Consider the following 22,796-nt stretch of genomic DNA (forward strand, 5'->3'; position numbering starts at 1 on the left):
CAAGACCAAGCCCTTTAACATTCATCTATACAATAAGGATGCCTAATGCATTCCTTACTTTATTTTGAACTTCTGCAGTTTGGAGTCCTTTCATCTGTCCCTGTTACAGCTAACATAGGAAGGGGGGGGTTTGTCTTCTTATAAAATATTGCACATTTATTGAAATACCTTTCATGGAATGGGACTAATACCTTAGCCCAAGTCAAAATCACAAAAGTCTATTGGAGTAAGAAGTAATATTCTTTCATTTTAAGCAAATGCTTATGAGCCAAAATAAATAGGCTTATCAAGCTTTATTTTTCATTTCCTGCCCAATTCTGTCAGGATTTTAGTCATTGAATTTTTGAAACATCATCCTCCAGAAAATCTAACTGTATTTCTACATTTTCTTTTCTCCCAGTGCAGACTAATCACTTTTCATAATGTTCTCATCACCTGTCTGATCTGCATGTTAATTAACTCTGTTGTTTAAATGTTCACTATCTCTCTACTTCAGCATTTCAAGTTTTGACTTCATTACTGCTGAATGGAGTGTTCCAGTTCCTTCATTTGTCTACACAGCCAAAGATTCAACTCTCTAGAATTGGGAAAATATACCTTTGAATTTGATCTCCATTAGTAGGCTAAATATAAAAATTTCAAATATTAAACATACAATTGAGAACGTTTAGATGTGTATGAGACAGGTTTTTTCCAGTGCTTTTCTCTTGCTATCCTTTGATATTGCAGATCTTGGAGGATTTACTTTTGTTCTTCAAGTCACGCTGCTGTGTGTCTGACACTTATGTTAAATGCTGTCATTCAGACACTTGTCGTGAATTATCCTTGTGCTGATACATGTAAGTCATCTTTAATTTCAGTTTATCCATAGGAAGCAATTCAGGGTTTGATGAGGTGCCTAAGGGGTACTTAGCTTTGACTGTATGAAAACACAGGGATGTTCAGATTTACACAGCCTGATACTTTGGTGCAGCATGCCAGTGAGGCTGATCTCATTAGTTTGGCCTATACAACTGCAGGTGGTCAGGCTGTGAGGAAAGAAGTCAGATCATTTAGATGCTATAACACACAGATACAATATTGGGGAGGTTTAATACTGCCTATTTCTGAAGACCTGTGTTGGAAAAATTTGGCCACAGCAAATCAGTTGGATACAATTGTTTTGTACTGATTTCAGTCTTTCTGCATTTGAGGATAGATCTAGGCCAACTGTGAAGTAACTTTAATCAAATTTCTTTGGAAGTTCCTAGAATTTCAAATTTTTTATTTAAATGATCCATTAAAACAATTATCAGTGCAAACTGCTGTGTTCTAAGGTCATACTATAATGCTTTTGATTTTGTCCCACACTCTGGGGTTTTTTGTTAGCAAAACTGAATAAGGTCAACCATAAATATTCCAATCTGCACAGTAATGTGGTAACATGAAACTAGGTAAGGTTTAGACTATTTGATATCCAGTACCATAAAGTATTTGGTTAGTTACAGAACATCCACAGAGCATAATGAATATACATCATTATGAAGGGCCACGGCCTCTAAGTTTATTTGAATTATTTTTATTTGTTTATTTGAAATAGATGAAAGTATTTGATAAAAACAGCTACAAAGCTTTTATAACTTTTGAATATGAACCTGTTGAGAAAACAAATTAATTGTGTCCCTTAATATGCAGAAGGACTTCTCTGTTGGATGTGTGTGACAGCCTTAGGGCTATTGGCAGTTGTGCTTCTTTTAAGGTACAGACTAGATAGTTACTTGAGTTGAAATTTAGAGTGCTCTATAAGGGAACAGAAAAAGCAGGATCAGTCTCATCTCTAAAGTAACTCTCAAGCTGATGCCTAAATATTGAATTGGATTTTGGAAGAAAATTAAACAACCTCATTGAGCTTTACCTTTTTTTCTGTCTTTAACATGGTAAAAGCTTGAAAGATGACCAGAACTTCCAAGTTCTATTCCACTAGTTTTATAAAGAGTTACTGTGTCAACCCTTAGGATTTAAGAAGTGTGTTTATTTGGAGAGTGTTTGACTGTGAGAGTTCTGCAGCTGCTACATCATACATTGCCTAGTCAAGCCTCAACTAAGCAGTGCTACAAAGTTGATTGCAGCTTGTCAAGCATTGCAGGATGCTCCTCTGTACTTATTGAAGTAGATATTTTCTAAAAGTATGGGTTTCCAGCAACACCACTAGAATTCAGAAGTTTCTATTTTATACAATTTTAAACTGTATTATTATACAGGAAAAGCCTTTCTTTAAACTGAATTTTGTTTTATTGAATGGAGAAGTGAAATAATTTTGGATCCTTTTCAATGTCATCTCTGAAAGGCTTCATTTTTAGTGTACAATTTTACAGGCAGTTGAACAGTAATGTAGAGTAGGCTGCCTTTTAATTTCTGACACTGTATTTTCTTAGACTTGTACTATAAAAACAGTTCATGTTGAAGTAGGCAGCCATTTTTGTCCCTCTTATATGTAGCTTTTTATTTGATAATAAATTCTGCATGGCAGAGACTACTGGTATAAAGGAGCCTGTGCAAAATAACACAATTCTGCATCAATTTTATTATATGGTAGAATTAAAAATAAAATTATGTCCTTCTCACAGTATGTCCATGTTTCTCTGTTGATACCTATTTACAACAAAATTGTCTGAAGTCAAAAGTGAGATTTTTGTTCACTGAAGGCATAATAAGTTTTCTGTAAGGAAATAGACCTGTGTGAAATAAAAGTGAAAGTTTTTTTTTTGGCATTTATCACAATAAACTCTTTCCACAGCTGTATTATAGATGTCCAAATATTTATCATCACAGTGTCTTACCTTATTACATTTATCATCACTCTGGCATTTGCCTTCCTTGAGAATCATTACTTTTCCTTTTGTTTCTCCTCTTTCCATCTCCATTTCTTTTAGTGTAGCTAATTCAGGGTTTTCAGAAGAGCATTAGTATGGCAACAGCCGAATCAGCTGATGTGCTGTTTTCAACTACTTATCCTGATGCAGCTTTGTAACTGTTTGACACTCATTGAATTGAAAGTGACAAGCCTGCCAGTAATAAAAGTTGAGATCAAAAAGTGTGCTATGTTTCTCTCAGGAAGCCATTTAAACTGCAGTAGGACTACATGATCCAGTGCTCTTGATGGCCTCCATCTGGGTACACACACTTGAATGGTTTGGGTTGGAAGGGACCTTAAAGACCATCTAGTTCCAATCCCCTGCCATGGGCAGAGACACTTTCCAATAGAACAGGTTGCTCAGAGCCCCATCCAGCCTGGCCTTAAACACTTCCAGGGGTGGAGCCTGTGCCAGTCTCACCACTATCACATCAAAGAATTTATTCTTGGCATCTAATGTAAGCCCATCCTCATTCCATTTAAAACTATTACTGCTTGTTCTTGTCCTTGTTCACTGTGTGCCATTGTGAAAAGTCCCTCTCCAGCTCTTTTGTAAGCACCTTTTAGGTACTGGAAGGTGCTAGAAGGTGTCCTCAGAGCCTTCTCTTCTCCAGGCTGAACAACCCCACCTCTCTCACCAGTGTCTTGGCTTTTCATTGTAGGAGAGATGTTCCATCCTTCTGATCATCTCTGTGGCCTTTGCTTGGACTTGTTCAAGCAGGCCCACATCCTTCTTGTGTTGGGGGTTCCAGAGCTGGACACAGCCCTGCAGGTGGGGTCTGAGCAGAGCAGAGCAGAGGGGCAGAATCCCCTCCCTGGCCCTGCTGCCCACGGGGCTTTGGATGCAGCCCAGGACAGGATTGGCTGCCTGGGCTGGGAGTGCCCACGGCTGGGCCGTGTCCAGCCTCTCACCCACCAGCACCCCCAAGTCCTTCTGGGCAGGGCTGCTCTGACCTGTTCATTCCCAGCCTGAGCTGATGCAAGGGGTTGCCCCAACCCAGGTGCAGCACCCTTAACAAGACCTCCTGAGACCCATGGACCCATTTCTTGTCCAGGTCCCTCTGGATGGCATCCCATCTTTCAGGAGCATCAACTGTACCACTCAGCTTGGTGTCATCTGTAGACTTCCTGAGCATGTGTTCAATCCCTTTGTCAATGTCGTCATCAATTAACAAAAACATCTTAAACATTGTAGCAAATATTGAAGCTATTCTGGGACAAAACTTTTTTTGTGGTGTTTAGCAGAGCTAAAGCACAAAGCTCAGGAATAAGTTGTGCTGAACTGATTTTGGTATGGAAGTTAAAGAGCAAAAAACTTCAGTTTTCTGATGGAGAGTTTTGATGCAAATTGAACTAATATGTTTGAACTAGAATTAAGTATAAAATGACCATAACAACAGAGGTAAAACCTATGAAAGAAAAAAATAACTGTTTTCTAAAGATAAGGCTATCATAGTTGTAGCATAATTTGCACAGTGATCTTTTAGTGGTCTCTTACTGGAGCAGCCAGCTGAAATTACTGCTTTTATCATGGCCAAAGCCCTCCTGTAGGTTGGGTTTGGGTTTGCATTGTTACTAATTCTCAGTGTATTGGTATTTCATTGTCCTTTCAGTGGTAGGTTGCAGCTTGCCCTTCAGAAATTCTTTAAAAATCATTTACTCTTCCTGATCTCTTGCTTTTCTAGCTTAATCCTAGCCTACACAGCCCAGGATAAACTCTAATCAACAGTGAATTAGTAACATAAAAATGAAACTGAACTACTTTCAGGGCAGGGGTGAGTCAGCAGAGAGAAAACAAACTTCTGAAAGTGTTGTGCAGGCAGTGTCTGATGGCCTAGGGAAATGAAGTCTCCCTAACATTTGAAAACCAGCTTAGATGGCTTCTGTGAAGAGCAGGAAGTTGGGACTTGGTGATCCATATGGATCCTTTCCAACTTGACATATTTTGTGATTCTCTAGCTCAAAACAGATTGTCACAGAATGTGCTTGTCTTTTTGTGGAAGCCACTTTAGAGCAAAAGAACAAATGGGTCCATTAGCCAGGGGATGACTTCTCTGGTTTGCAGCACTGAATAAATAAGCTTACTTGTGTGAGCCATCTCATTAAAGAAAACATACAGTTCTGAAGTTTATATTTATTTCTTTATATTTCTCTGCAAAGCAGAAAATGAAGTCTGAAGAATTTACTCAATAAAATCTTGGGAATTTTAGGCATTAGAACTCTGTCTCAGGCTGTCATATCTTGTAATCTTTACTCTGTCCCATGGTTGTGTTGCTGAATTGATCTTTATTTCTTACAAGTATGGGTTAAGGAAAGGCATTATATATAGGCAAATGTTCATACAACTGCCTAATTTTATTGTTTAGCACAAATTGTTTTCCCTTTCTTATAAAGCTCTGTCTGTATCTTAGTGGTATCAATCAGCCCAGAGTGATGTGAGTGTTTGGTCAAGTGGTCTTCCCTGTGGCTGTGGCTTAAAAGAAGAATGGGATAGTCAGTTAATCCCTTTATTGATTTTGCTCTTTGCAGACAGGATATTTATGTTGCCAGTAAAGATAAGCAGGCTCATTAGTAAGTTGGGAGATGCTGAACACTGTCCTCTCCAGAGGAGCCAGCTCAGTAAATATTTTAGTTAGGGAGTGGTGCAGCTTTGAGGAAGAATAGATGCAAAAATGTTGAGCAAAACCAGCTAAGCACTATTTGCTCAATGATATCCTCTGACTGATTGACAGTGAAGTCTGAGTACTTAATGGGGAGACTTAAAATCTTACTTAGGATACTTTTGAAAGTCATTTAGATACAATTCCAAGCCATTTTCAGATACACACTATAATTAAGACCTATCAAACATTCTACTTAGCAAGAAAGTGAATATGACTGAGGAGCTAGGTAATTCTATGAGAAAGGAAGATGAAAGTTATTGTCAAATACCCTTCAGGAACATATGTAAAATATGGAGCAAAATGCTAAGAGATGTTGCTACTAGTCAAGTTGTTACCAGTCTTTGCAACGTAGACACAGAAGCTATTTCTCCCTTGGAGTATGACTTCCTAACTCAAACTAGAAAACCAGACAAAAACTCTGGCTCAGACATGGCCTATGGGATTCCATTTCTCTTTGGAAATGTGTGCTCACAATAAGCTGGTAGAAGAAAATGGTCTTACTAGTTCAGCTAACTGATCAGGGACCTGTTTAAAGCAATGATGTGCACACTTTCATGTTTTAGCCACAAATGCAGCACACAGAAAGATTTGACTGCTGAGCAAGAAGGAAATAATTCCTCTAAACATCTCCAGGTACGTTTTACATTTACACATTGCAGACATTTTGTTTTGATTTTCTTGTGGTAATTATTTTTAACACGTCTAAGTAGACCAGCAACATACTGGCTCTAGTGTCAAACTGTGGTCCAGTGAATTCCTTGCTAAGGACTCTGTCCATGTGGAGAATTCACTGGAGAACTGGCACGTACTTCTGTGTGCTATGGTTGTGGGATTCTGGAGATCACTCAATTGACAGAGGGCATTTAGGTAGGATTTTATGTAAATTTAAGAGTGACGGGAAGTCTGATTATGTTTCTGTAGCAGCACTTGTTGAAGAGCAACCTCTGCTTTCTCAGGGGAGGCAGGGGAAGTGCAGTCAACATCACACAAAAGGTATGAGCTCATGTAAAAATGAGAAAACTGATCTTAATTTGTATTTCTAGGTTAGGATGAGAGGGCATTTGAAATTTGAATAGCTAAATACCATATTTAATGTTCACTGAGTGAAAAAGAAAATCAAAAATTGATTGTAAGTCTCTTAAAATGAGATCCAGCAGAACAGTGCTGCAAAGTTGGGTTGCAACTTACTTTCAAAATACTTTCCTAATTTATTGATGAGGAAATGCATTTTTCCTGAAGCGTAGATAGATTGCTGTGCAGAGAGCCAAATGTACAGAGTTTTTCAAAATACCACAAATGATAAGCAGGTTGCAAGTAAGTGTTTTGAAAATTGCAAAGTAGCAAAAGTATTCCTTGAAAATGTTTGAGAGGTTTCCACTGCATATTGAAAACAGAAATAAATCAAATACTCAGGGCCATCAAAGTATAACTTTTGTGCTGGTTTGTATACCTGCATCCTAGTGCCTCTTTTTCTTTTCAATAAGGGTGAAACATTGCTTTGCTTTCAGTTGTCTCTTAAAAATTACTTCATAGCTGGAATTAGTCACTCCAGGCATTTTCTTTGCTAGTGCTTCAAATAAGCATAAAAGCTAGAATATTAATGATGCCTGTGTGTTACTCATGATTTGTGGCTTGATAAGCTGATCTCACAAAGGTTTTCAAATTTCTGCCTTGGTTTCTGAGTGGTAGCAGCTTGTTGTGCTTTCTGAACTGCATTAGGTCAAAATTAGCAATTTTTAATCGTTGTTTCGTTTCATCCACCCTTACCATGTGTAATAAGCAGCAAACTCTTAGTCTTGAGAAACCAAGGGAACTATGTGAGAATTAAGTCCTCTGTGGATTGATTATAATGACTGCACCAGACTGCAGAGCTAGTACTTCAAAGATTGCTTGTCATAATAAAGGCAGCTTTAAAGTGATAGAGCAAAAATAAGGAAAAATTTATAGCACATTTAAATTAATTAAATCCTTGTAGTGTTATGGTTTTGGCATTATTGCTTTATTTTGGTTTTTTATGTGTTTTTCCTTCCCCTGGCTTACTGAAATACTGCAACTCACTCCAAAGAGGAGGATGCCTAGAAATGGCTGGATGACCTGATTGTAGTATATACTTGTAAACTCATGCCATGAAAAGGAGGGATGGATAAAACATTGTCATTTTCTTTTTCTTCTTGTTGAAGGACTTTCTTTTTTACACTGTAATTATTGAGTGATTTGTGTCATCCAAAAAGAATCCCTTTTCTTGACAGTGTATGAAATACCTTGAGATAACAAAGGCAAGGGATAAAATCGGACTGTTCCTTAGCACAAAAACTGTTTTTCATTTCATTTGTAGTAGATCCTTCAAGGTCTTTGGGAAGGGATCTCATAGACCTGTTCCTAATCTGTCAACACTTGGTGCTTTTAAATACAGAATTTCTTCCTTTATCTTTTGGTTTTTCATACAGTATCTGAAGTAATAATTTTATAATGAACTGTAATCAATATTATGTAATGCATGCAAATAAATAGCCACATTTTATAAAATTAAACTATTAAAATTATTTTGCTAATTAAGTATAATTACCCAGTAAATATACTGAGTATTTCCTTCCATGGGGTAAAACACTAAGCTTGCATTAAAACAAATACAGAGCATTACCACTGAGGTATGGATATTTGTTCATGACACTGATAGCAAAATTTTGACTTGCTGTGTTGTCTGACTGTATTAGACATTCAAGATGATCCATCCATCAGTTTTTGTTTATGCCCAGAAACCAGCAGTCAGCACTGATCTATCTTATCATGAGTCCCATTTTACTCAAATACAGATCTACTGTATTTTTTTGTCCTTTTATTTATGTTGGAAATCCTCCCAGTCCATTCTGATACCATTTGATGATACCATTCTCTTGTGAGTATTTTCATTGTTCCCTTTTCTTGTTTCTTTCATCGCTTTTTCCAGAGGGAAACTAATTAAATTCTTGCTCATCTGATTTATAAACAGCAGTATTATCTCTCCTAATTGAAAAAATTCGTGGCAATTTTGTGTTTCACTTGTTTTCTAAAGTGATTCTTACACTGAAAATGGGTAGATCAATATTCTAACTCCATGCTTATAATCACATCCTTAAATCAATATTTACAAAGCTCTTAGCAATGAATAAAGTGGTTTAGGTTCAGGTCTGTTTAGGTTGAGTGTAAAATATTGCTCCAACATTCAGATCAGTGTTTTGGGAACACCAAAGTAATGTAAGATCTTGCCTATACTTAACCCTCAAGGTGAATTTTGTTTTACGAAATTACTCTAGATTTGAATATTATATTCTGAATAACAGTGTGGTCCAGAGCTAACAATGAAATAATTATAGGAATTTTTTGGACAGTAAAAAGTTAGGGGTTTGGTGAATTTCAAACATACTGGAATTTACCTTTTTTCTTTGCTAGTTTACAAGTAATTTTTTTAAACTAGTTTGCAACTAATTGCAAATCATTTTTTAGTAATATGAGGACCACAGACAGCAAATATACATAATAATTTCCACAAGAATGTTCCAATAAATTTTAATTAAGGCCAGTATTTGTATCAAAGTATGGAGGTAGTATACTACTATGTGATTTTTTTTTTTTGGTTGGCTTTATTAGTTGATATGGTGGCTGTAATATCTGCTACTTAAAAATAACATTATTACAAAGTAATATCTTATGCTTGATATTTAGTATTGTCTTTTATTCTGCAGGAGTTCATACTGCTTTATATAGTATATTCACATATAATAATTTCATTCTCCACTTAAAAGCATTACCAAAGATAGAGTTGGTATGGGGAAAAAAAACACCCCTGAAACAGAATGCAAAGCATTTGAGGATAGCCAGGAAAAAAGTTTCTGCTCACATAAGACAAGCCCTGTTCCTTATTTAGAAAAAAAATAATTGAATGGTAATTTTGTAGGTGAAAACCCACTATTTGGGACTTAAGCCTTAGTCCTTGGAGGAACATGTCCAACCTGAATTCCCCTATTCTGCTGTAAGCACTAGGTCATTTTTTCACCATCAAGGTGAAAAGCTGATGGTGAGCTCTTTGTAAATTACGGATAAAGGATAATATGTGTTGGTACAGGCTTCTGATATGCAATCACATATTTTTGTTGGGTATTGATTCACTTGGGTCAAAAAAAAACTAAGAAAGAATGCCTAGGAGGGTGCCTCTTCCCTTGGGTGTGCTTAGCATGCAGTGAGTGTTCCCAGACAGTGGCAAAGTGTGATCCCTGCTCGGCTGATGGGATGCTGGGAGAGCACAGGAGCTGTGCCTGAATTTCCCTGTGCTGGGCCGGAGGTGAGTTCACCCATGTGATTGAAGCAAGCTGCTTCTCTTTGAACTTCATTTTGTGAGGTGAAATACCAACAAATTAAGACTAAAAACATCTGCAGATGACTGCATTTTCTGATGGATTTGGACTGCAGGCCATAATTCAGTACTGTCAACACAGGGAGCTGAACCTCAACCACATGATCCTCCCCAGGAAGCCAAGGCTCTTGGCAGCTTCTTGTTTCTCTATGATCAATCACCACAGCAGGCTTTCACTAGCCCGTGCCTCTGACAGCAGCTGTTGCAAAGCATTGTTTTGGAAATGCACTGGTCATCCCACTGCAGTGTGGTTGGTGGTGATTGTTATCTTTTTAAGGGCATTATTTTTTAATTTACTTTTGATACGTTGCAGCAAGCTCACAAGTTATTTATTACTATGTCAGTAATAATAGAGTAAGTGCCATATGCTACAGCTGCTAATCATACTGAAAACCTCTGCTTTTCACAGCCCAAAATAAGTAGGCCAATTCAGATACTTAAAAACAACATGAGAATCCAGGTATTTGCTTTTTATGAAAAACTTTTAACATTGTGTGAAATCAGAGTGTGGCTTCCCATTTGAAAATGGCTAAAATTTCTCTGTGGAATAAATAATTTTGTGTAGTAAAGTACTTAGCTGTTACTTAAATAATCTGATGTGTAATCTGAAGTTATCAATAAGCAGGAAATAATATGTTTTTAAGCCATTTTCATAAAAGTACTATGAAATATCACTGTTAAAATATCAAATTTGATCCAGTTTTGAATCAGGATTAAAAATTAATGATGTAAATTAATGTGAATGAATTACTTAAATGTGATGTCAGCTCACTTTCAACACTGGTACTTTGTGATACAGGGACATATTTAGATATTAGTGTTGTGGTGAGCACATTATCATTTTCTAGGTTTAAAGAACATAATTCATGTCATCTTAAGTGATCATTTAGCATTTTTATCAGTTACAGGAAGCTTTTACTTTCCCTACTAGCTGTAGGATTTCTACCAGCCTCCAGGTAGAGCACAACCCATTAACAGCTATTGTTTGATCCATTAAGGTTCTTTGCTTCTCTGTTTTCCCTCCATTCAGACAAGAATATTGTGGCAGACAGTGTCAGAGACCTCCCTAAAATTGAGGTAAATAACATCTACTGCTCTCCTCTCATCCATAAATCCAGACATTGTATCAAAGAATGCTATCAGGATGGTCAGACATGATTTCTCCTACATAAATCCATTAATTTTCTGTCCCCAGATACTCTTTTCTCCTTCATGAGCCCTGCAATATGCTCCAAGATGACTTTGCTCCATGATTTTTCCAAGGACCAAAGTAATTATGACTTGCCTGTATTTCCCTCTGTTACTCTTTTGGCCTCTCTTGACAACATTTAATTTCCCTTGTCACCAGGGATTTCCCCCAGATTCCATGACTTGTAAAAGACAATACAGAGTGATGTTAGAAGGACATTGGCCAGTTCTCTTCAACATTCTTGAATTCAACTCTTCATGTTCTGTAGATTGTTATGGTCTGAGTTGTCTCAAATAATCCCTGATTCAATCTTCATCTCCCAAAGGAAATTTTTCTTACTGAGGTCTTGCACTGACACTAGGGACTGGGAGGCTGACTGAGGCCAAGGCAGCACTGGATACCTCAGCCTTTGCTGGGTGTGCTGTCCCTAAATCCCACACTCCATCCAGGAGCAGGCTCACTTTCCTCCTTCCAGCCTTTTGTTGTCAGTGTGGTTGTAAAAGCTTTTCTTATTACCTGTAGCATCCCTTAAATGTGTCTGTTTAGTAGAATTTTCTGAACATCCAGACTTCTCCATGTGATGTTTCTAAATTTCTCTTTTATGGTATGTCCTCGCTTAAATCTCCTCTTTGTGGTTTTTCTTACTACAGAGCTCTGTGATGAATTGTCTGATTAATCAAACTGGTCTGGTACACTTCCTTGTTTGGAAATTCTACAAATTAATCTGTTCCTGCTGGTGGAAGCTGTAGCACATATAAATAATACCTGCTCCCCAAAAACATGGGTTAGAGACTTAGAAGTTTCTTAAAGGCTATTTAGAGCATAATCTCCTTGTTATGTTAATTTTTTTAATACTTGGTGAGAGAGGGCTAACTCATTCTATTACTTAATATATTGTTTAGTCCTTAGGCGGTGATTAGAGAAGATAATTTACCTGACATGATTGTTACAATTTATGGCACCCTGATGGATTCTATTACTACAAAAGGATTCCAAAATAACAGATGCTTCTTGTCATCTTAATCATCTGTTTCTTCAATTATCTTTATTAAAGAAATGTAAAATTGTATTATGAAATGGGAAAAGAAGCCTGAAGGATAAAGATAAGTAGTTTTTACTATTCCTAAAGGTGTCTTTGGTGATGTTTCTCCTTCATATTTATGTGTTTATGGAGCAAAGTATATTAGCTTGAGATTAAAGCTAAGTGTGTTCAATTTCATCTTCACCACATTATTTCTTGCTTTATGTAGTAATCAAAAGGCATATAATGAAAATTTTATTTTCAAGGGTAATGGCAAGACAAACTTTTTAATATAAAATTTTAATACAAAATTATTTGAATTTATTATTGCTTTTGTTATGAAACTACAAAGTAGCAGCCATGTATCCCCACCTACTTTCCTGTGGGATAGCTTGATATATGCAGTGCATCCAAGAGAAAGATTGGGGAGTATGGAGTGGTGATGGTGAATATTGGAAAATATCATTCTTTAGCATCATTGGAAGCAGTATGGCTGGCTCTTCAAGGCTTAACCACGCGTCCTGACTCTTTTCTTCACCTCTGCTCTCTGTAGCAAAAACAGTCTTGTCCTTGGATAAGCAAACATTATTTTTTGCTTATGTGTTTCAAAACCTTTCAGCTGTCTCAGAGCCACAAATTATTTTGAGAGAGTGAGACAAAGAGGACAAAAGTTCAATTGTGGACTCATTTCTGGTGAGCCTGTAGAATCAGAAGGAGACTGCCAGTGGGAAGTGCCAGTACTTTTATGGTCTAGGATCATCCATTTGTAGCTTAGTATTACTGAGTGTTGCTGTATGCTTTGCATTCATTCCTTGAATCCAGAAATGCATGTTAACAGCTGGCTGCATTATTTCACTGGAGAATGTCTTAAATTTTTTTTTATGATAAAGTATCAGCAGCAAAGCTCAAATAAATTTACTGCAGAGACAAATGAATAAATAAAATGCTTCACATCTGACAGCCTGAAACAGGATGCATTTCTGACCACATGGTTTGTAGTTAACTAAATGGTCAAATACATTTCCACCTAATCTGGTGTGTGCTGGGCCAAGCATGTCTGCTTACTGATTTTGTGAAGACCACTTGGTACTGCAGTTCTGGACAAACTGCAGTGTGAGGACGTTCCTTGGCCTCTCACAGCCTGGTTTTCTTGGTTTGCTGCCATCTAAGGGGGGTGCTTAGTAAAAATACATTAATTTTGAAGATCTGATGGGGACAGGCAGAACAGGATGAAGAGGCCAAGCTACCATTGACTTCCACTTGGACATTTGGCTCAGAGAGAGAAGTCAGTCTGGGTGGTCCCAAGGAGGAGAATAGAGGGAAGAATTGCATTGTAGCTGTGTCACTGCTGCTTCATCCCTGTCCCTATGAAACCACACCTGCTCACACTGCCTCCTCCTGCACTAGATTTTTGTGACACTGGATTTTGCTTAAAATGGGTGCAGGTTGTGGAAGCTGTAATCTGAAATAATTGCACTGCCTGAATTTTGGGGTTATCTAGAACACAGACAGCTTAAGGGGAGTGATTTTATTAGTGGAGCAAGGAGGGAATGCTGCCTTGAAACAGCTGTCTCATAGCAGTGGTATGTGCCAGTCCTTTGCCCTGGCTGGAGGTATTTTAAGTAGCCTGGTAAGAAGAGTGGACTCAATAGTGCTGTTAAATTGCTCTTTGGTCTGGTGTCATTCTTCATGTGTCTTTCTGCTTAAGGAATAAAAATAATAAAAACCCTTCTAATAACAGTTTTGACATCTTGGATGCAAATGCTGTAAAACCTGAATTTATTTACATGTTTGAGAAAGGTGGGGGGCTCTGGGGAAGGAATGGATCTGCCCATTCCCTGCTGTGTGTCAGGGCAGTGACCTGTATCACCTCTGCTTGTGAAAGATTAGGGTATTGAAACCATCTTCTCCTGTGTGAGTCTGGTCTTTCCTTCTAGCACAGGACAAAGCAATAAAAAATGTGGTGGTATAGTATGAGGGCAAGTGATGTGAAGTACTTTATGTTTCTCTCATACTGTGTGTTGCAGGAAGATAAAGATGAAGGAGTTTTTCATTCCAAAGGGAACAAAGCCAAACTAGATGATGTGTGTGGTTGTCCTGTGTGCAAGCTGTCCCTCCTTCTCTCCAATGTGCAAGTAGAATTTGTCACCTCATATATAACTGCAACATGTCTTCTGCTTTGTTCCTTTTCACATTTAGTTTTGGTTTGAGATTGAGCAAATTTAAAAGTCTGCCTTTTAGAAAATTGGATTAAAAAAATTACTTTTTGTGAAGACAATCAAAATATATTTTTAAAAAATTACCTTCTATATGTATCTTAGAGTCTTAATGTCTCAACAGCTGAGACAAACACCACCTAAACCCCTATGTTAATTATCATTTTTAGCAAAAAATAAAGTAAAATTATGCCAGAATCTTTAACTAAAATCCTTCTTTTAAACTGCAGGTATCAACATGTAAATTATTCACAAATGTTCTTAAGTTATTATTTGCGTTGGTTTATCTGCAGATAGATAACAGTTTTTACTTGGTCTCATATTCCTTTGTACATATGTATCAAAACAGTTTGGTGTCCACTGTGAAAGGCATTCTTTTTTATTAATTTACACGAGCAACTTCTCACGGAAACATTAGATTTTGTTAGACTTTGACATTTATTTTTAAAAGGTGAATAGTTTTAATTGTGATGTAGGATTGGGGAGGTGATGTTATCTTGACTTGCCAGTTGTCCAGCCTGCACGCGTTTGCCCCTTGCAGCCAAACTGGCTGAGCCTTCTGGGGCAGTCCATATCAGAGAAATGTTCTCCCATTCTCACAAAAGATAAAGGAAAAAAACCTTGGGCAGTGTGGAGGGAAGTGTTGCAGAAAAGGAGGAGGGAGTTGGAAGGAAATACACAGGTGCTGCATTAAGGAAGGGGATCCAGGAAACACTGCAGTAGGGGGAGGGAAGAAAAGGATGGCAGACTGAGTGGGTGAGCACTACTGCAGTAAAGAAAGATGGACAGAGGGGGCAGCCTGGGATATTGGATAGGAAAGAGCATTCAGGCTGAAATTGTGAATTGCTGTTTTACCTACAGGCAGAATTCTTGGCAATTTTAACTCCTGGAAGGGATCCATTCCTTACCATATCATAGACATCTGTATGCTAAGAATACAATTTTGTTTTGTGTTTTTGGAAGGTCATGTGGATGTCAGACACCCGTCAGTGTTGTAGTCTGCTCTCTGGTCCTGGAAAAGTGGTACAAATAGAAAGTTTGGTGTATGCTGGCTTCCTGCAGGACAGGGGCTTCCCCAGCACTGTCACTTCCCTTTGAAGAGAACTGGTTGTGTATCACTTGAGACAATTACTTTACTTTTCAATTGTATGAACTTACCACTCCCTAGTAATATCCAACATTTTTGGTACTTAAGAAGCCCCCAGTCTTTTTGACTATGCCTATTTATAAAACCTGTTGTTAGGACAAGTTTTTTTGTGCCATACTACTGATCTGGTAGTGTATGTACTACTTATTTTTTTCAGATGCAACATTTGAATACCACTAACCTGGTTTTCTTTGTCAGAATTATGTTTGAGTACCTAGATAAAATCTAAAATCTGCTGTTATCAGAAAAATGATTTCTTTTAATGATTTTAGTGAAGAAGTATTAAATAGCTTTATTATTGAGGAAAAGAAAAATATAGTAGAAATTATTATTATTATTAGCATTTTAAATTTCAGAATTGGTTTCTGAGGTCCTAAAGATGCTTATAAATTAATTAAGTTCTACTAGAAGTATGGGAATAAAGGCTTTTTAAGTAAGTTCTGTGATTAAAGTGTCCTGATGAAGTCATAATATGCTTTGCTTTTCAACTATCTATGTATAGGACCAAAGTTATATTCAATCTTTACTTACATCCATGAATCCTGATTACAGCTGTGCCTGTCCTGCTCAAGGATTTAGCATGGAATATGCATTACTTTCTGATATAAGTAAGGTAGCACAATATTTGATTATTGGAGGAAGTATTGGAATATAGTAATCACCTATTTGACTTCATCAGCAGGTATAATGCATTTAGGTTGGGTGGAAATGGCAAAACTTCGTTCCTCCCCAGCAATCTTACTGGAATTGCCTCCCAAGAAGCAAGTCTGGCAACTAATACGCTGATTCTGTAACAAAAAGTTGTAAAAGAAGCAGCACTACAAAATAAAGATAATAAAATTAAGAGTATCATCCCACTGGGGTGTTATGTCCCTTAAGAAAATCTAAACATTGCAGTATAGCATTCATCTCCTTAAAAAGTCTCAGCTGACCCAAATGTGGAGCTACATAGCTGAGAGAGGCTGGAGAAACCATGAGTTGTAGGTTTTGAGATTACACTGCAGAGTTTAAGGTAGAATCAATATGATTATACCTTTTGTTATCTCTGCAGAATGTTTTGTTCATATGACCCACACTCTTTATTCAAGCCTAAAGACAATTTAACTGTTGACCAAAAAAAAAGGGTCTTATTACTAATACAGAAGTTACTTCTTCAGCTGAGCTTCCAAACCAGAAGGTTTCATAACTGCTGATGAAGGATCAGAATTTCTTCTTTACATTGTATTTTTGAAACCTACAAATGGCTGGGAAAATTAGGCTTCCTACCTGTAGGAATGCCCCTTATTTGCTTCTGGAAAAAGAAGCCCTTTCTTAACTCTTGAATACATTCTTTGGTAGGTAATAAACATGCATTGTATTTCTCTTGGCTTGTTAGGGAATAAATAAGACACTAATTAAAACCTTGAAAGACTTTTCCAAACTTCCTCCCACAGCAATATCCAGATTAATACAAATTTGTATGAGTCAGACAAACGTTTGATGAGATTCAAATCAACACACTGCATTTTGTTTTTCTGTAACTTGAAGCAATTACAAACTTGAGTTGGATTTTTTTCCAATTAAAAAATATGAAACATAGTCTCATTATTTTAATAAGTGTTGGAATCAAAACTATGAACCATAAATTAATGAGCGCCTTCTAAACTCTGGACACATGTGGAACTGAAAGAGGTCTATTACAGAAGTTGAAAATCTATATTTAATGAATACACCCACTACATCTATTGAATTGGCAAGATAATAAGTGTGCAGCCCTCTCTTTTACTTTAGAACAACACATTCAACATAGTCATTAGCTGGGAGTTTTACCAGACACTGCAATACACTTCAGCTGCACTTTTCAGTTACTTTTGGACTCTGTATGGCTGTGTAAGTATCACACATAGCAATGTGGTCTGAGTGCTCATCTTGTATTGTTTGTACGTTTATGGTGCCTACTCTTGTGGCTTGAACATTTCTGGCTGCAAAAGTTACAGTGGTGGGTATTTAGTGACTTTTATTAACTTTGGCATAATTCCTTTTGCCTTTCATTCAGCTTTGTCCTGGATAATGCATAAGCATGTGACATTTCCAGTCTTCAAATGTCACATCATGAAATGGAAGAATATGTTTGGCATTGAGTAGGTCCATCCTAACAGTGGGATAAAAAAACCTGTCTTACCTATTTTTGAGTGCCAGGATGTTTTTAAGGTTTCCACTTCTGTCTCTGCCCAGTTTTTCTTTGACTAAACAGTGCCTCTCATATCTCTGTAGAATCCCAGTGTTAATAAACTACAGTCATCTCAAGCAGGAACAAGTTAATAGATTTTTTTTTCTGGCAGATCTGTGTGTGATATGTTCCTTTCAAATAGGATGAGCTAGTGAATCCACTCTCCCTCTGCAGTTTTATACATTTTAGTCTTAGCTCCTTTTTATGTGAGAACTCTATAGTTACAAGTTTCATTAAGATGTGTAGCAAAGTTGCCAGACAGCAGTGGACGGCTCTTGTGTTCCGTAAGTGAATTTTGAGTGTATTTTCCAGTGCAGTTTTCCCAAAGTTGTCCTCAATGGAGAACATCAACAGGAACATCATTTGAGTATGCTGCCTTTCATAATCACAATGTGTCAGAATTGATGCAGCTGGTGCCATTCAGCCCACAGCAAAGACACTCTACAAATAGAAAGCACAACTTCATGGTTATGCATTATAAAGCTAATACACACCTTTTGGTTTTCATCCTCGCGTATTTTGTGGAGATCTCCTTCCTGCTTGTTCCATTTGTTCATTACCATAAACACTGAATAACATATGGTCAGTGAAATTGCTCTAAAACCAAACATGCTTTTATTTTGGCTTCAGAGTGAAGAAGGGAGTTAGAGAAAAACCAAAACATATTACATGGTATTTTTATGTGTATTAATGCATGGTATTAATGCTGGTGGCATTTGCACCTCTTTTCTGCTTCCCCTTTCTTTATGATTGCTTCTTTGTCTCAATGAGATGTGGTGGAAGGGTGCAAACAGTCTGGTGCTCTTTACACTAATGTCTGATAGTTAAAAGGCAGTATATTCGTGGAAGGGGAAAAAGACATTTCTGCCACATACAGGGGTCATATAGAGGCTTTTGAAAGCTGTTTTCTAGTCCAGGACTGAAAAGATGACACAACTGATATATCTGAGTTAATACTAGGGGACCTTGCCAGCCAAAGCAGTTAAAACCAGAAGTGTTTCTGGTCCAACATGACGGATTCTGTTTCTGTAACTGTTGTAGTTTCAGGAGGTGACACTGGCCAAGCTTAAAAGGATTGCTGGGCCTTGTGTTCAGACTCCTCTTGGCAGGGCCAAGTTTTCATTTAGTTAACTGGGCAACTATTACAGCGACATTTTACAGACTGAAAGCAGTTGTACAAACCAAGATTGTTCAAGTGGGTAGGTAAAAGTCACTTAAATGACTGTGTGACTGCCAAGCCACACAGGTTTGTTCATTTTGAATAATTTTATGTGATTTTTAGATTATTAATTATGCAAATTAATAGACATATTAATAAATAAATTAATAAATAAATTAATTTTTGCCCCTTGTCTCCTGAGCAGCATGCAACAGCCCCTTCTACTCTTCCTCAGCTTTTTTTCCTTCATCCTAAAAATCTATCGACAACCAAAAACTAAAACATTTCCTTGCAATTCCATATCCTTCATTTCTCTGTGATTTGCAGGCCAAATCTCTTTACCCTGTAAGTACAAGAATACTTTAACTTGATGCTCTGCCAGCTCATGCAGAAATTCAGAATTGAAGCTGGGTCTCTCGGATGAGCATGAAGATGTGGGTTACTGACAAATATGTGCATTAATCTACAGTTCTCACACACTCTATAGTGCTATATAGGAGCTGGAAAAATACAGAATGATGGAACTTTGTAAAAAGCTTGACCCACTCGATGATGTGTTTGTTGCAGTTTTGTTTCTCATGAGGACATTGAATCTGAAGCCACCATTTCTCCTGTTATGCTTTAGGTGCTGTAGCAGTTCTGATCCCTCGCCTAGACCTGGTGATTTCTTTCGTCGGAGCTGTCAGCAGCAGCACTCTGGGACTGATTCTGCCACCTCTGATTGAAATCCTCACTTTCTACAAGGAAAACCTAAGTTTATTGACAATATTTAAAGATGTTTTTATAGCTGTGGTTGGATTTGTTGGATTTTTAACAGGGACATACGTGACGGTTGAAGAAATCATTTATCCAGCATCCACAGTTCTTGCTAATGCAACAGGGAGCTTTCCTGCAGATGTAAATGCTACAGACTTGGTGGTTGGGTTCAAGTAATTAACCAGGCACTGTGAACTATTTCATTCCTTAACAAGAAATTCTTGACTCAGGACCTGCTTTCAACTACTGGTACTGTGTAAAGAGGTACAGTTTGTAAGATATAGGATATACATGTGGAAATGCATTATTTTTTTAGAAAGTAATTATATATCTCTTCTGGACTTTGAATGAAAAGTTACAAGATTTTGTTTTGTTTATCAAAGCAATATTATTTTCATGCAAAAACATTCAACATCACACATGATAAGCAGTTTATTTTTGTACATTTCGGTAACTGTTACCCTGACCCATTTTTTACACAATTTCTTTATCCTTGATTTCAACTATACAAAAGTATAAAATGCTGTATTTTTTATTGCCTGTGGCTTGAAGTCTGTAGACTACATATCTATATTTCTATTGGAACATATAATAATTATTTTTTCATTTTTATTTTCTGCCTTAAGTAGTATCTAACATGCTCTTTACGTATTTTTGCTTCTTTTGTCTTTTTTGAAAAAAAAATAGTAGGTTCATAAGTTGGTATCTGGGTAGAAATTAGTTTTGTTTAGCAAGCCTGCTGGCTGAGTACCTATGAACAATCCTGATTTTCAGGGTTCATATTTGACTTTCTGTCTCACACTTCATAGATGACTTTCACTCCAAATGTTGAAGCACTGTTTTTGGTCTTGTTTTCTAAAAACCCTATAGTTTGTGCAATAACATAACTATTTATCATTCTCATTCCTGTTATGAAGAAACAATTTTTTCTACAGAATATTTTTAATCATAACATTCCCCCAAGAAATATGTTATGCCAAAACCTCTCCACCTTAGTCATACAAATTAAGATAGAAATATATGTAATATTTTGCCTGCCTTCAGTATATTCCTCAGAAATTTACCATTTGGTAATCTACCATTTGGCATTACAGTGCTAGAGTAATATACTACTAAATATATCTATATTTATATTTTCTCTTAAGAATTCTTCCACTGTCATCTACCAACTGGTGACTGTAATGTGCACTTCTATCTCCATGTGGATGAGGGCATTTCTGATAGGGATTTGTTACAGTATGTAGTTTAAACTGCATGTATTTGTTCAAGCAATAGTTCTGAGTAATCCTCTAATTTTGATTTTAGCATGGACAAAATTAGATACTTGGCAGGCACTTGGAAGGGATGAGTCTGCTTGTGTGATACCACAGATTAACCTTTCTTATGGAAGTGCCACAGCGGAGCAAACGCAGGTAGTTAGCAGAGAAGAAAAAGGTAACTTCAGCTTTTCATCTTGAAGGATTTTTAGTCTTTAAGCTGTTTTAAAAGACATTAAATCTCAGTGTTTCCATCTGTTTCATAGTGAATCTGTTACTTACCTTACCCATACACCTATAGAATATATTTCTGTACAGCATATTTTACTTGACATGAAGTACTTCTGCAAGGAACATCTTTAGTAGGACTGAGAGGATTTAAATGTGAGTTACTTTTCCTCTTGTTTTTTCATCCTTCTACTTGTGTGTTGGGAGAATAAAGGGCTTTGAAGTCCATTCATATCTGTTCTACTTCAGTTGTGTCTTGGTGAGCAGCTCTGAGAAGGTGCTTCTACCAGGGTGCAGAAGGACTGGTCCAGTTCAGAGTTTGGTGGTGATTTTGTCAGGTGCAAGTGAATACTGCCACGCTTCTATCAATGAATATTTGCTGAGCTGGATACCTACAGCCTACAGAGGTGGCCCCAGTACCCAGTGAATGTAACATATCCTTGTGAAACTCAGATAACTTGTTCAGCAGCTTGATGGGTTTGAGGGTTCTGATCTTAGCCATCAGACCTTGGAAAGGCTGGCCCAGAGACAGAGCCATGCACATCTTCCTGCTCTGACTGCAGTGCAGCCTGTCAAGGCACAGGTTTCCAGAGCAGTGAATGGCCACCGACTGACCAGGTATGAAGTAGTGCTTTTATGCAGTTGGCCAGTGTAGCCAAGTCTAACAATGTTATATCTTTTGAATCTTTAAAATGTTTATTGATGTATTTTGCACAATGTCAATTTTCTCCTACAGTGTAGGATTTTTATAATTTTAACACTCATACATTTGCATGGCCTGCTCTTTCAGACAGAAGGAGTCAGGAACCAGAGTGTCCTGCTTTGGATAAGATTAAAATGTCATGTGGTAAAAAACTAAGTCTGACTAATGAGAATGTCCTGTAAAGCATTGCCAAAGATTTAAGAGAGAGGAAATTCTGACAGAAACCTCTTCTGAATAAGAGTGTTCATTCAGCTTTTAAAGTGCTGTAATATTAGTTGCAAGTTAAGAGGCGGGGAATGAAACTGAGAGATTTCATAGGTATGGTTTACATTAAGGTATATATTTAAGATGGAAATGTACTTTAGCACAAGCTAAATTAAACTGCAAAATGTGTGATTAGCTTATGTTCCTGACAAGGAGCAGAAAGCCTTTGTATTTATATACTGTATATGAACTTATATTTTACAATATAATATTGTTAACAGTTTTAATGTAATTTAATCATTAGCTGCACTACAGGTAACTGGATAATTTTCTTGTCTGTAACTGTTCATCCTCAAGTATTGGGCAAATAAGAGGATGGGTTTGCCTGATGTTCTGTAAAACTTTAATCTTCTGTATCAATAAAACTACAAATTACCCTGCAAACTCAGTGTTATCCTGCCTGTTTCCAATACTGGATCACTAGAAGAAATAGCTGTCCTACTGCAGAATTTACCTTTGAAGTTGTCCAAGGAATGGTGACTGACGTGAGACTCACATGCAAGCTCTCAAACTGATTTTTCATTGATAAAAAAATCTCATTTTAAAGTCACATAGGCAGTAATGAAAAATCCCACCCTCACTCCAAGAGTTTTCATGAGGGCACAGTTAAAGTTAGGCTTCTGCATCTTTTTAGAGGTGCTGTAGGAAGTTAATTTTTAAATGCAAAAAGAGATGCAGGTGTTCCCACTGAAATTCCAGTTC

General features: G+C 37.2%; 1 protein-coding gene across 1 annotated transcript in view; it reads left to right on the forward strand.

Moving 5' to 3' along the window:
• Positions 1-22,464, forward strand: part of SLC36A4 (solute carrier family 36 member 4) — an 88,895-nt gene extending 66,431 nt beyond the window's left edge. Inside the window, 1 exon segment of the mRNA XM_058045250.1 lies at positions 19,513-22,464. Within this exon segment, the coding sequence (XP_057901233.1) occupies positions 19,513-19,820 (308 nt within the window). The 3' untranslated portion in view covers positions 19,821-22,464.
• The last annotated feature ends 332 nt before the right edge of the window (positions 22,465-22,796 follow it).

This window comes from Melospiza georgiana, chromosome 2 (assembly GCF_028018845.1).
Source record: "Melospiza georgiana isolate bMelGeo1 chromosome 2, bMelGeo1.pri, whole genome shotgun sequence".
NCBI classification, from domain to species: Eukaryota; Metazoa; Chordata; class Aves; order Passeriformes; family Passerellidae; genus Melospiza; species Melospiza georgiana.